The sequence below is a fragment of the Hakea prostrata genome, chromosome 9, assembly GCF_041222555.1.
Source record: "Hakea prostrata isolate BN-2017 chromosome 9, UWA_Hpros_2, whole genome shotgun sequence".
NCBI lineage: Eukaryota > Viridiplantae > Streptophyta > Magnoliopsida > Proteales > Proteaceae > Hakea > Hakea prostrata.
The window spans coordinates 11,794,159-11,810,062 of record NC_142608.1 but is presented as its reverse complement, the minus strand read 5'-3'; the positions used below and the strand labels follow the sequence as shown (position 1 = coordinate 11,810,062).

Genomic DNA, 15,904 nt, shown 5'->3' with positions numbered 1-15,904 from the left:
ATTGTGTGAGTCCTGGACCTTATGGTCCATTAGTGTTCTTAGTGACTTTCGACGACATCATGAAACGAAGGGTTTATGTGGCTACTTTGGGGTGTTACCTATGGTCATGATTGATTCGACCTAAAGGGGCACTACGGGAAAGGAGTCAATCCTAAGTGTAGTGATGGTCTGGGGTGAAAGGAAAGGTTTGATTCAACCGCACCCTAAAAAGTGTTTCTTGGGCGCCAAATCGTATGTGTTACAAGTAGTGAACATTTTAAGGACAAGAAGGTGATCTCTCGAGGGATCGAGATACCTTTAGTCCGGTGAGTTTGAATAAACCTAGGACACTGTGTTATACTAATGCTTATTTGATTTGTTTCTATGAGTGATGTGCCATTCGGCCTTCGGGAAGGTTTCTAGTTTGGGGCTCACGCGTGTGTATATCACCGGTCGCACAACCCAATTTGCCAAGTATGACTTGTGGATATTAGTGTCCGGGACACGGGTGGTCTATGTATCTCGGGATACATAGTGAAGAGATCAATATATATGTATATCTGGGATATGCATGTGTGTCTGGGACACAAGAGGTCTATGTATCTGGGATACATAGCAGAGAGATTGAATGTGTATATCTGGGATATACAAGTGTGTCTGGGACACATTGAAAGATTAACACTTGCCATTGTGCAAGTGGGAGCTGTTGGAATTTATTAATTTGATTAATAAATTAAATGCCCAAGGGCAATATTGGAAACTCACTATTAGGGCGGTTACAAAATAGGTTATATATTTTAGTAACCACCGCATTAGTGAGTAAGAAACTGAGTGATTCATTCGCACGAGCGAATCTCTGAAAAACGGCGGCTCCATCTCTCTCTCCCTCTCTCTTAGAATCGTAGGCTTAGAAATTCTTATTTCCTAGTATTTGATCTTCATTCCATTAATCCACGGCATTTGGGTTGTGGATATTATTCCCTTTCCCTGTGATTGTGGAATCTCGCCGGTAAATCTTTGGTGGTGGAAAGAGAACGTGGATCTAGACTTCCGCTGCGAATACTTCAAGTAAGGGAAAGCGAATTCAGGTAAGGAATTTTTTCCCCATCAATTAATCGAATTGAATTACTTTTGATGTATTACCAACAATAGCTAAGTCCAAATCACGTCCCAGTCTATTGTGATGCTTCTCCACCACATAATAAGGATAAGGTTCACTTGATTTGCTTTTCTTTCTTTTCTTTTCTTTCTTTTCTTTTCTTCTTCTTCTTCTTCTTCTTCTTCTTCTTCTTTTTTTTTTTTTTTTTTTTTTTTCAACTTCGGATATTTTTTGTTAGTTCATAGATAGTTGTCATGGCTGTGATACGATGAAGAAGTGTCAATGAAGCATATTGTTATTCCCTGACGAGGAAATGGTCCAAACTCTCTTGCTCAACGGTGTGCGTGAATCCAGCCATTTGATCAGCATCGACTACGTGTTTAGCTGAGGTACGGTGCCAAACGCACCCTGTAGCCGCAGGAGAGAGCTCGTTTCGTGTATGTCTCATTGCAATGCTGTTGCAGGAGCTACACGGGAATCAGACACACAACGTTAAGCACGATTTCGGTTTCACTTGGAGTCGGGACAGACATGCTTTGACTCTTGACTTCCGGAAAAGTTTCAATATAACAGAAGAGCAGTGAAGTAGAGAACCACGAAACGCACAAAGGAACGTGTGATCAAGGATTTTCTCGGAATGACAAGAACGAGAACACCATTACCAACTCCTCGATCTCCTATTACAAAATGGATTCTCTAATTTTCAGAGAACTAAATTCTATATAAACGTTGCTGCCTGCCCCTTTCAAATTGCTTCCAACGACCCAAGAGATTAGACAGAGAGGGCATTGTCTTCGAAGAAGATGTTCCCTCAGCAATGGTCGTCTCCTTGCAACAACCAATGCACCGGGAAATTCGCAGCTCTCACGCAGATTCCATGTAATATCCTTTAACCCTCGTGTCTTTCGCTTTTCATGTTTCTCCCCTTTTTCCTAGTTGCTTCTCTTCTGTGTTCTTTTATCTAATCGTTTGAATCTATCTTTTGTCTTTTGTCGGGGGGAAGGGGGGGAGGGGGGAGAAAAAGAAAAAAAGTCTACGTTGTTATCTGCATTTTAGTGAATTTCTTCACCTCCAACGCGTCTCATATACGTCGCCCTTTTTATGGGCTTGCAAAATCAAATGTTTTGATACAATGTCTTTGATTGATGAGTGTCTTACTTCGTGTAAGCACATTTCCTTTTCCAAGTACAGAGAACTGATTCATAGTTCTATATCCTGTTTCTGTGTATATTATCTGCTATAAATTTGTAATTTGAACGCCATTCAATTACTTAATGAATTAATAATCTACTGTGAATTATAATGGACATCCATTTATTTATTATTAATCTAATCATTCATCAGGTGTCTTTTGTAAGTGTGTTGTATTCTACATATGCATATGTGCATGCATGGTAGCTGTTAGGTTAACAATGGGTTTTGAGATTTATGATTTATTTGCTTGTGTTATTGTAAATTTTTCCTAACACCCCAATCCCATGGCACAGACCACTTCATTGGTTGGCCAGCCTTGAAGGAGAAGCAGTTATACTGATTATCAATTGTTAAATGCCTATATAAATCTAACATTAAAATGGTATACGTAAAATTTTCTCTTTTCTTAGAGAAAATTTACAAATTGGGGCTATTAGAACTGTTATCAATTGGGTCAAGTTTAATGCTGCATCTTAAACAAGAAAGTGATCAATTTGAAGATCCAAAACATTGAGACTTGGAACCTTGCAAAGGAATATTTGTGGTACTGTTGCAGGATGCATCATAATTTTGGTATTGTTGGAGAACAATTACCTAGGCCAGTTGGTAGAAGTGTGGAGCATGCTTACCAATAGGTCTCTGGTTCAACCCTCATCTTTCGCATTTCCCTTCCCTCCCTCCCCATAGAATAGGTACCCAGAATAATGGTATTGTTGACAAAAGGTTAAATTTACAACTCAATAGAAAGACAGAAGAGCCTCTAACATGAAGAAAATAAGGAAGAGGAACAGCATGAGGTAGAAAAAACTAAACTTGCAAGTACTCATGCAGGTTTATCCTTTTCAAACTCCCGATGGCCAAAATTGGAAAAGCACTGGTTTGAACTTCCCTGAAGAATTAATCACCAAAAGATGACTCTTATAATAAACAGTAATGGTACTCTATGAAGCTGGAGTTAAAAAAGGGGGTTGCTTGGAAACTCAACAGCAGTTAAGAGTTACTGTTACCTGCTGGACTCTATTATTTTTATTGAGGAATTACAGGCAATTTCTGACAAGGTCTGTGAGAATATACATAACCAAGCTGACAATAGAAGCTCTCAAGGAAAATAGCATATTTTTAGTTTCACTTGTGAGCAGCACATGCACCACACATTTTTGTGCAATGTTGTGTTCTGAAGCTAAGTTACTGTACTGTTCTGATAATTGGGTTATTTGGTGCACAAATAGAATGAGGTTTGCAGTTTATCCGACATGAGCTTCATTTCACCATACTGTTGGTTTTTTAAATATAGAGTGATGCCATAGATGAGTATGTAATTGTCTGCCTCGACTAGCTATTCATGTGTGGCTTGATTCTTTGTGAATTTCAGGCTATTTAGTGTTTACTAATATGGACACTTTCTGGATTAAGCAATTCCTGAAAATGGGACAAATTGGGCACATATAATACACGACATTTGTGATCTGACCGTTAACCTCGTATAACCTTTTTAGTATTGGTATTAGGTGGAAAACTAAGATTTTCCTATTATTCAGAATTTTGGTTAATTTGATGCAAGACTAGAAAAAGTCTTGGTGATTGACTTCCTGGTACCATCCTGGTACTCTTTGTCCATTTTATACGTTGCATTACTGAACAGGAGGATTCATGTAAATTGAGATATCTTCTTCTCATGCATGATAAGCATTGATATGTTACTGTTGAATGTTTGCTCCAACTAAATTCTCAAACTTGTAGTTTTTTCATCAGTTTTCCCCTTTTGCATCTCAAATTGTCATAAACTGCAGTTTCTTTGTGGGATTACTTTGTAATCTGTAGTAGGCTTCTGTAGGGAGAGTCTTTTGCAAGAAAGGTTGTGATGCTGATGGTGAGACATGGGAAGAATGTAAGTGTTATTCTGAATTACTCAGCATAAATTGTAATATTTTTTAAGTTTGGTTCTGTTACTTGATCAAATATTTTGTGTGAAGCATTTCTATTGGATTTAAAATCGATATATAATGTTTAGTGCATGAAGGGGCGGGCCTTGGCACAATGGTTGGTGGACCACAGTTGTAGCCTGAGGTCTAGGCATCGAAATAGTGTGTTAGCAAAAATTGTTGGGGTAAGGCTGTGTAGGAAAATGGCCCCCCAGACCCTTCTTGTGTATAAGCCTTTAGCACTGGGTTTGCCCTTTTTACATAATCATTAGTGCATATAGATCCTAGTGAGGATATGAAGATATTGAATGGTGGATATCAGTATTTTGAAACAGTAGAAGTGGGGAAAGCTGACTTTTTATGGGTCGAAAGTTGTTTGACATACTTGAAGAACTTATGTCCCTGATTCTGGTAAGACTTCACCGTGGACAGATTAACAGAATGAAAAAGGAAAGGAAAAGAAACCTTAACTGAGCTTAAGTATGCAAATAAGCTGTTGGATCAACAAACTTCAATACCAAATCAGCATATAAGCTGCATCACATTCCTAGTCATACTAAATAGATTTGATATGGCTTTGCTTTGTAGACTTACTTTTTTTTCCAAGTCGATTGCTCTTGCTTGGTACCTGCTTCTCCCACATTTGGATGGAGCGAAATCTATGCAGATGAACCCACAAATCTAGATCCCAGGATCACATTTGGAAAGCCATCTGCAAGGATGTAACCTCCAAACGATTTCTTATAACCCACAAACCTCTTATAGATAACCCAAGGAACAGACATGTTATCTAGGGCTTAGATACTTCTCTTTTGTTACCCCCAGCTCTGTTTAGCTTGGGTTTTCCCCCTCCTTTTGTAATTTCTTTCCCTTTGGGGCGTTTTTATATATATTCATTCACCCAAAAAGAAATTCCAATGCATCTAAGATGAGTACCAGTGTCATTGAATCATTATCCATAACCCCATTAACTAGCTGGAGAAAATCATTAATGATCTCTCGTTTCTTATGTTTTATCATTTTTGTATGCTTCTCAAGTCTTCATTATTTGGATGCCCCTCATTTGCTCTTATTTATATATGTTTCGATCTGATTGGATGGAACAAAGAGATTTTTCTGCTGTGCTGTGTGATCAATACCAACCAAAACTCGAAGAATGCTCTCAGGTGCCTGACATCTGCTAAGGTCCATATTGGTGCCATGACAACTATATGAAGAAGTTTTGAGAGATGGTAATGGGGGTAATATAGTCACCTAAGGGTTTAGGGTTAGAAAGCATCTGTGGATCAGGTTATGTATGCAATGGGCCTTTGTTTTCTATGTGTTTACTTTGTTATTGGACAATTTAATGAGACTAAACTAAGGGTGTAGAGTAGGAAAATGGGGTTGATTCATTAGTTTTATCTGAAGCCCCATTATGAGTCTTTTTGTAACCCAAAAAAGATTTTGAGTATTTTTTGTCTATTATTATTATTATTATCAATTCACTTTCGTAGTCAATTTGGGGTACCTTACTAGTTAAGGAATGGGTTATGCTTTTCCTTCCAAGCGTTAAGTCTATTTTTGAGTCTTCTGTACAAGTTTGTAAGGGAGGCCAGCATTGTACACGAGACATATTTGCCTTGTCCAACTATGAAATTCCTTAGATAGAATAAGGGAGAGACCTAGGGTGAAATACCCATCCCTTCCCCCAATCCCCAATTCCCTTCCACTGATCTCATAAATAATTTTAGGGTTTCAGACCCTAAATTTGCACAATGCGACTTCAAGAGCTCTGTTGCTGCTGGGTTTTTCATCAATGTTTAGCAGTTACATTCTTCATATAATTGCTACCAAGACCCATCTTTGTCAACTGAACCTGCAGAAAACCCCCCACCATCGACAGAAGAGAATCTAGGGTTCCTCAAAACCCTAAAGTTACTTAAATCTCTGTTTTCTTCTACTTGAGATTCAGTCCATCATGAGGAAGATTATTTAGCCAATTTGCAGCTTCAGAAGGTTACTAATATTTTGGTTTTTTTTTTGGTTGTTGTTGTTACTTTTCTTGCTCACTTGTAGTTACCAATTTGAGATCCTATCATTTTCCTTCGTCCAATTTGAAATCCCATTGTTCTTTTCTTGTTCACTAGAGGTTTCCTTTTGATCCTTGGATTCTGGTCCTAATTGTTCTGTTAGAATATCACTTTCTATTTTAGCTTAGGTTTCTATTTTAGTTACTTTCTATTTTTTTATTGCTTGGTTGACAAGTAATTGCCCTAGGATAGTGTCCTTTTTAGTATATTCGGAGATAGAATATTCTATGCAATACGTAATTTTCCTTTTTGCTGTAACTCAGTTTAGGAAACTTTCTTAAACTAAGACTTGATTTTACATTATAAACAAAGTACCAGGGGAGAGCCAAAAGATACACACATGCAAGGTCTCTCCCTTCTTCTCTTCTTCAGTCTTCTTCTTTCTAAATTCCCTTTCAGTCCTTAGACTGATTGCAGGTATTGAAATTTTAACATGGTATCAGAGCTTCTGTAATCAACTTGGGGACTGCTCCCCTTTTTCTGGTGTGCAGCTACTTATTGCTGTCCAATCTATGTGGTGTAGATCCTTCTTAATCAATGTATGAAGAGGTCTTTATCTACCTATTATACTACTAAAGGCCCATAGATCATGGAGAGTTTCAGATTTTGCAACTGATTTGATTGTAGAACTCAGTCAAAAGTGTCTGTGCAAGTCAGAAATTCTTCGTGCGAATTAGATCTTCTCTGATTCAGACTTTATAATTAATTTAGAATCGTGGAACTCTCAACCCATAGTTTCTGTGCAAATCAAAGGTTTTTTTTGTTTTTTTGTGATTTCGATCTGTCTTCTTCTAGTTTTCTGGGATATTTATTAATCTAAAAAAGTAAGTTGCTGTCCTTTTTGGGCCTTTTATTTCTGCATTTGAAGTTCGATCTATCCTGTACTCATGTCTTGGGGTTCCTCTTGATTTTTGCAAAGATATGCCCACTATTTGATTACAAGACCTACGTATTGTCCTCCTCCCTTGTATATACTACAAGTTCTGCTGCAAGTACATACTGTTACCCCTGTTTTATTGAATTTTTCTGTTTTGAAAAATTTTGCTGGTACCATATTGCTTCACTACTGTTTCCATTGTTTATTTCGGAATCAAGTTCGGCCTTTTCTTTATATTATACTTAAAAAAAAAACCAGAGGACTAGGATTATTTTTTCTTGAAATTGAGATTTGTTAGAGTTTCAAATCTAGCAAAAGTTTGCTTCTATGGTCCCAGATACAGCGCAAGATGTGTTTTTTTCTTCTTCTTCTTTTCCTGGTAAACACATCTGATAGTGTCTGCTGTTGCAGCAATTTTTAGCACTTTTGCTGAGCTACTATTGTCTGAGGTTCAAAGCTGGTTCTGTAATTTCATCTGTTTTAATTTACTGCTGCCCTGTTTGAGTGTTATCGGTGGTTCAGAAGTTTTTGTTCTGGTAAACAAGACTTTGTTCTGTGAGAAGATTTACTGCTACTTGATAAGCTTTATTGGTGAATAATACACTGCTTTGTGGCTGCTACTTTTCCTTATTGGATTTCTTTTGTGCTCATACTTTGAGATGCTGGTAATTGGTTATCATTATTTGTCCATGTGTAACGCTGCATGTGAGGGGGAGGTTGGAGACTCTTTCTATGTCTACACATGATTTGTTGAAGAATATTATTGGTGAAGATCTTTATCCTCCTAAGATGGTATTCTACAACAACACCTAACTGCTTGGTTTCCCTTTGTCTGCCTATGTGGTCTACAGTAACCCATACTTCCTTTATGGCTTTATCTACCTACTTGGTTTGCAGTAACTCGTATAACTTTTATCTACCTTCTTGGTTTGCAGTAACCTGTACTGTGTTTATTTACCTACTGAATCTGTAGTAATCCATATTGCCTTTGTTTACCCATACTTCTACCTATTACTTGATTTTTTTTTGCGAAGAGCTTATATGCGACTTTTGGCTTAAATTTTATCTTCTTGTGTGGAAATTCCTCCCCACTACTAGCATTATTCGGATAGTGCCCTTGATGTAATTGTTGGTGCTATACTTATAAATAGGGTTCATCTTCACCACTGCCTATTATTTTTGTTGTTGGATGGTTCGTTCGACATGAAGATTGTTTACTTAGGTTGTTGTTGATTATCTCCTAAGCAAAGTACTATCGGTGTCTATTATTGCTACATATGCTCAAGTGTGATGAAGTTCCTTGATATGTTCTTGTTATTCCAAGTTGGAGCTTTTGATATGTATGCTCCAGCTTGAGGGGTTGCGTTAGAACATCACTTTCTATTTTAGTTGCTTTCTATCTTGGTTACTTTCTATTTTTCGTTTTGCTTGGTTGACAAGTAATCTCCTTAGGATGGTGTCATTTTTAGTAGATTTGGGAGATTCTATGCAATACGTAATTTTCGTTTTTGCTGTAACTCATTTTAGGAAACTTTCCTAAACTAAGACTTGATTTTAAATTAAAAATAAAGTACCGGGGGAGAGCCAAAAGATACACACATGCAAGCTCTCTCCCTTCTTCTTTTCTTCAGTTTCTTCTTTCTAAATTCCCTTTCAGTTCCTAGGCTGATTACAGGTATTGAAATTCTAACATGTTCATTATATATGTTGGGTATAAATAATTTCAATATTTTGATTTCTAATCTGTTTTAGACTTAAGGACAAGACCTTTTATTTTTATAAGACCCAATTAATTGAGCAGATTTGGGATGATGAATTGTCTTTGTTTTCGAAGAGCCTACATGAATAGGTGTGTGAACTTCTTCATACCCCTTCTTCCTATGTGATTTCTTCCCCTCCCTTGCAACTGTGAGGCACTTCACCAATTTGGTATCAATGCAACTTCCATCCTTCCCTCTTTTCCTGTATGACTTTGTCCAGGAACTGTTGGGCGATTTTTTCTGCACTATGGTAATAGTGCCTTCTCCAATCTTGCACAGCCCATCGATTTTTCACAGTAAAGTCCCATCCCTCTTTTTGGACTCCCTCTCGTGTTCATCCTTGTCCAAGACTTATTTCCCCTAAATTATCAAACCCCATACCATCCTTGGTTCCAGCTAAAACCCACCACAGGCACCCCTCTAAGCCCAGCACTTCAAATGATCCCTCCCTCTCCATCTCAATTTTTACCAAAACATAGGAAAAAGAGCATGAGACAAAAGAAGAAAAACAAAGAGTAGTGTGAGAAGTAGTGAACCCCCCATCCCCCCCCCCCCCCCCCGACTTAAAGAAAAAAAAGCTTACTGCTCATTCTCTTTGGTTGAAGTCAGGGAATCCTTGTTGAAATTGAGGATCAATACCCAAGACTCTTACCCTTTGCTCTTTGGGGTTTTGCTGCCAAAGAGTTCATCTCATCTTCCACCCTTTGGCTCCTGCAATAGGTTTCCTATCCTTATCTACTCCTCCTGTAGTTGTAGTTGCTCTTGCATTTTTTCCCCAGAATTACCCCACACCCTTTTCACGTGTCACTTTACTTCTAATTTCTCTTATAGCCCATAGTATAGAATTAGAACTTGCTTGGATCTGAGTAATATCCTTTTTTATTTATTATTTATTATTTATTTTAAATTTTAAAACTAGGTAGCATACGACTTAATATGTCAGATCGCTCGGTGTCTCAGCCAGATCTTAGCATATCTCGAAATTTTACTGTACCTGTGTGCTTCCCAGCCAACCTGGCTTCAGTGTCGACCAAAAAAGTTGCATCAACTCAACGAGATCCGGTTCAACTTGGTTTTTGGGCTGGCCAGGTTAGGCTCCAAAACCAAATTCTTGAACTATGCCCCATACTACCTCAGTACCTCTGCCCCTTATAATTCTGTTTTGTTCTTCTTTACTTTCTTGATTTTTTTATTTATTTCCCTTTTATCTTCCCATTATGTCCTTCTGATGCCTCTTTATTGTACCTTGTCCTTATTTTAGCCTCCATCCCTAGTTTACTCTCCATCTTTAATTATTAACCTCATTTTCATTACTTTGATGTCCTAAACTCCCAGTAGCCCTTAGAGATGATTCTATTTATCTACAGCAAAGCTGACCCTGAGGCTACGTCATGGAGGTTGATTGATACAATTACTCCTCTTGATTGGAGATTATTTTCAAAATTTGTAAACATAAGCTTTTGTTTTGGGGGAAATTTTTTTTTTGGTGGGGGGGGGGGGGAAAAAAAAGTGGGGTTGTTTTGGGGGGGGGGGGGGGGGGGGGGGGGGGGGGGGGGGGGGGGGGGGGGGGGGGGGGAGGGGGGTTGCAATAAAAATAAAATGAAATTGGGTGGTTGGGGTTGGTTTTTTTTGGGGTTTTTTTGGTTTTGTTGTGTTGGGTGTGTTTGGGTTGGTGGTGTTGTTGTTTTGTTTTGGTTGGTGATTGAGGGTTGGGGGTGGTGGTTGGTTGGTGTGGTTATGGGGGGGTGTATGGCGCTGTGTTGAGATAAAGGGTTGTAGTAGAATGGCTTATTGATCCATGATCTCAAGCCCTTTATTTATAATTAAGTGGAAAGTAGAATATTACAAGGAATAGAATTCTATATGAATACAAACTCTAACTTAACTCCTATACAAACTCTTATTAGACTCCTAATAGAATCCAACACTCCCCCTCAAGTTGAGGCATAGATATTACTCATGCCTAACTTGCCTTCAATAGGAAGGAAATCTCTTTCTTTCAATCCCTTAGTGAAAACATCTGCTAATTGGTCTTCGGATCTTACAAAAGGCATGCAGATAAGCCCTTGTTCCAACTTTCCTTTGACAAAAAACCCGTCAATTTCAATGTGCTTAGTTCGATCATGTTGCACATCGGATTATTAGCAATACTAATAGCAGCCTTGTTGTCACAATATAACATCATGGGGTTTGGAACTTGGACTCCAATATCTTGCAGCAAGCCTTTCAACCATAGTAGCTCACAAACTCCACGAACCATAGCCCTATATTCAGCTTCAAGACTAGATAAAGCTACCACATTCGTTTCTTACTTCTCCAAGTAACTAGATTACCTCCAATAAAGGTACAAGAACCTGAAATTGACTTCCTGTCTGGAGATCCAGCCCCACCGCATCAGTGTATGCTTCTACTTTTAGATTATCGGAGGGGGTGACAAAAGTATTCCTTTTCCAGGAGTTCCCTTCAAATACTGTAGTATTCTGATAACAGCCTTCATATGAGCTAAATATGGATCATGCTTGAATTGACTCACTATACCTACAGCATAAGCAATGTCTGGCCTGGTGTGAGACAAGTAGATAAGCTTCCCTACCAGCCTTTGGTATCTTCCTTTGTCCACTGGTTCTCCCTCTTTTTCTTTAAGTTTAGCTCCAGCTTCAATAGGGGTATCAACTATTTTACACCCCAACATTCCCACTTCTGATAATAGATCTAGGACATACTTTCTTTGGGATAGGAATATACCTTTATTTGATCGAGCCACCTCAATCCCTAAGAAATACTGTAACTTCCCTAGATCTTTAATTTCAAACTCTTTGCCAAGATAGTCCTTCAACTTTTGAATTTCTTCACCATCATTCCCTGTGATGACAATATCGTCTACATAGACAATGAGAAGTGTGATGTTAGTACTTGACTTCTTGACAAATAGTGTATGATCAGCATTGCTTTGTTTGTACCCAATAGAAGTCATTGTCTTCAGGAGGCGTCCAAACCAGCATCTAGGAGACTGTTTTAACCCATAAAGTGACCTCTTCAATCGACAAACTTTTCCTGCATTATTGTCATCGGAGAAACCCTGTGGGATTTCCATATAGACCTCTTCTGCTAACTCCCCATGTAAGAAGGCATTCTTTACGTCTAGTTGGTGCAAGTTCCAGTGTTTGTTCACAGCTACTGACACAAATGTAACTCGATAGTATTTAGTTTCGCAACCGGGGCAAAAGTCTCCTGATAATCAATCCCATAGGTCTGGGTAAACCCCTTTGCAACTAGTCTAGCTTTCAACTTGTTGACTGATCCATCCATATTTTGTTTAACCACAAATACCCATTTGCAGCCCACTGGTTTTTTTTCTGGAGGAAGTGTAACCAGCTCCCAAGTGTCATTTTTCTTCATTGCCTGCATTTCCTCTACCATAGCTTCCTTCCATCTCTTATCAGCATAGGCTTCCTGCCAACTTTTAGGAACAGATACAGATGACAGAGAGGATATAAAAGCACGGTAGGAGTCAGACAAAGAGTTATAAGAAACATATTTAGCTATGGGATGTTGAGTACAAGATCTGACCCCTTTTCTAACAGCAATAGGAAGATCAGAAGAAGATACCTCAGTAGAATCTGATTCTGGAGCAGGAGATTGAAGTGGTAACGTATCACCTTTCTCCACCTGCTTTAGCCGGTTGTATTTCTTCCTCTGATAAGTCTGCACCTCTTTATTTTGGTCAATCTGGTTTTGAAAGACCCCAACAAAGGTGTCTCACAGGAGTGGTCTCCCCTTGGCTAGGTTCTTCACATGGTTCAAAAATTGAAGGGGGAGGATTAGAGTCCTCAGGTATACTGGCCGAAGTCTCCCCCTGGTCAGGAAACTCTTCTGGGACTCTTAAGTTGTGTTGGTGTGTGAAAGGAAGATCTAGAGTCGGAAAGAACACCTCTCCTCTAGGACTCTCCCCCTGGAGAGGTGTATAGTAAGGGCAAAACTCATGAAAAAGTACATCCATGGATACAATGGTTTTCTTGGAGGGAGGATGATAACATTTGTACCCTTTCTGAGTAGTAGAATACCCCAAAAATATGCAGCGTAGGCTGCGGGGAGCCAACTTACTCTGGTGGGCTGTGATTCTGGCATAACACACGCATCCAAAAACCTTTGGGGAAATAACAAAAGAAGAGGCTCCTTGAAGAATCTCATTAGGACATTTAAAACCAAGTATCCTATCGGGCATCCTATTCATAAGGTAAGAAGCAAGTGAGAATAGCATCACTCCAAGATCGGTCGGGCACATTCATAGCAATCATAATAGAACGGGCTATCTCTAAGAGATGCCGATTCTTCCTTTCGGCCACCCCATTTTGGGCAGCCGTATCAACGCAACTAGTCTGATGTATTATGCCGTAGTCGAGAGATATCTTTGAAATTCACCATCAATATACTCGTGCCATTGTCACACGCGAAGGATCTTCACAAAGTGGCATTGAACCGAGTTTTAATCATATTATGAAAATCACGAAAACATCGGAAAACTTCATTTTTTTGTTTTAAAAGATAAATCCATGTAGAACGAGAGTGACAATCAATAAAAGTAACAAAGTACCTATGGCCGGTGATAGACACACGTCGGCAGTGGACCCCACACATCAGTATGAATTAACATAAAAGGAATATTTTTTCTATTATGAAGAGAAGGTAAATAAGTAGAACGAGTTTGCTTCGCAAAAATGCAGGCTTCACAAAAAAAATCATCCTCATTACAAGAAGAAACTAAATCGAGAAATATTTTCTTAAGAGTTCCTGAGAGGGGGTGACCTAGCCTACGGTGCCACCGATGAAGGTCCGATATTACCGAATGGACCCGATTAGAAGATGTAGTCGAGCAGTAAGTAGATCCTTCAATCGGCTCGAGCAAATAAAGTCCATTGTCTAGTTTACCACGTCCAATCTCCTTCCCTGCTACCGGCATCCCGGAAGACACAATAAGATGGGAAAAATGTCACTTTACAATTTAAGTCATGTGTAAGACTGCTGATAGAGAGCAAGTTAGTAGAGAAAGAGGGAACATGTAAAACTTTAGACAAAGATAGGGACGGAGAATGTTGAATGGTCCCTTTTCCAAAGAATGGAAGAATAGGAGCCATCAAAGCAATTCTAACTTTATCCTTTCCGGAAGTTGGAGAATATTGTAAGAAAAAAGAGGATAAACCCGTCATATGATCTCGTGGCTCCGGTATCAATAATCCAAGGAGTAGAAACCGAAGAAACTTGGAAGCTTGTAAAAGTTTTACCTGAAGTAGCAAGGTAGGAGTTGGTTTGATTAGTAGAGGAAGTAGTGGTAGAGGCTGTACCGGCGGGCAAGAGAAGATTGCAGAATACGTCGCAAAGAAGTTAACTCCTCCCCGTGAGAGACCAACATCCGCAGAGGGTGCCGTGGAAACTGTCTCAGAGATATGAGCTTTCGATTTTCCTTTTTTTTGTGCTCTTTTTTTCTCAAAATCAGCAGGCTTCCCATGGAGTTTCCAACAATTTTCCTTAGTATGATAGGGTTTGTGACAGTGCTCACACTTGACAATCTCCTTAGCCGGATCAGATTTAGTGCGAACAGACTGTAAAGCTGATTTCTCCAAAATAGGAGTATGAAGCATGGCTAATCGACGACTTTCCTCACACTGAACAAGAGCATAAGACTGTTCTAGTGTAGGAAAGGAAGAACGACTTAAGACTTGTATTCTGATTTGATCGTACTCCACGTTCAAACCTGCCAAGAAGTCATATACTCGAATCTTATCAATGTGCTTCTTATAAGTCGCCACATCATCTGGATTAGTGGGGTGATAATCCCCATAATGATCCAACTCTTGCCAAAGAGATCGCAACTCAGCATAATAGTGGGCCACAATCAGTTCCTTTTGGGTAGTCTCATGAAGCTTCTTTCGTAGCTCATAAACCTGTGCATCATTCCCCAACTGTCCATATGTTTCAAGTAGTAGCCTTCCGATTTGGGCAGCAAGATCAAGTAATAGATATCCACGGGCAATATTTGGAATCATGGAATTCAAGAGAAATGACATAATAAGAGAGTCATTCGAGATCCATTTTTCCTGTGAAACGCCTGTGGTAGAAGGTTTGATAGTGGTGCCCGTAATGTATCCAACAAGTCCTCTTCCAGCAATAGTTAAGTAAGTAGATCGTGACCAAATCAAATAATTTGTCCCATCAAATCTTACCGAAAGAGGATGAAAATTTGGGTAATGTTCAGGGCCGGTGGGAGCAGTAGTACCATCGATAGTTGCCATGTTGAAAAAATTGTCTGTAGTTCTTCAGTCACCTTGTGAAAAAAAAACTAAAACGTCGCACAATGCAATAGCCAAACAATGATATGATCGAATCTCCTTTTTCCCTCTTCTTCTTCTTTCTTTCTCTTCTCTTTCTTCTTTTTTTTTTTTTTTTTTTTTTTTTGAACCAAAGAAAAATTCTGGTCTGGTCTAATAGAACCAGAGACAAAAAAGAAGGAAAAATATGGTTCTGGTCTAGTCTATTTTGGACAATGAACCAAGAATTGAACCAAACAATGAACTAAAGAACCAAATCAGAAGTTGAACCCAAAAAACCAACCAAATAACAATCGATATCTTCTTCCACACACCTGAAAAATCAAAGATTTATGTTGCGCACGATTGGGAAGATGATGCAGCAGCAGTACGGTGAAGGCGATGGCGATGGTGGCTTCTCTTCTTCTTGGTCTAGCCCACTGTGATTCAGTTTACCTAATCGCAAGAAGCAGCAGCAGGTTGTGGCCTGCGATTCTGTTTTTCTAATCGCAAGAAGCAGCAGCAGGTTGTGGTTCTTCTTCTTTTCTTCTTTCCCTTTTTTTCTTCTCTGGTCTGGTTGCAGAATTAGGTTGTTGAAGAACAAGAAAAAACTGCGAAGGGTTTTGGAGAAAAAAATCTGCTGTGGGTTTATAGGTTTGAAGACACAGAAAAAAATAGAAGAACATACTAATCGAA

General features: G+C 39.0%; 1 protein-coding gene across 1 annotated transcript in view; it reads left to right on the top strand.

Annotated features, from left to right (window-relative positions):
* The first annotated feature begins 1,419 nt into the window (after positions 1 to 1,419).
* Positions 1,420 to 15,904, top strand: part of LOC149004661 (uncharacterized) — a 32,028-nt gene continuing 17,543 nt past the window's right edge. Inside the window, exons 1-2 of the mRNA XM_089168172.1 lie at positions 1,420 to 1,957; positions 4,107 to 4,160. Of these exons, the coding sequence (XP_089024298.1) occupies positions 1,882 to 1,957; positions 4,107 to 4,160 (130 nt within the window). The 5' untranslated portion in view covers positions 1,420 to 1,881. The remainder of the gene's footprint in view (positions 1,958 to 4,106; positions 4,161 to 15,904) is intronic.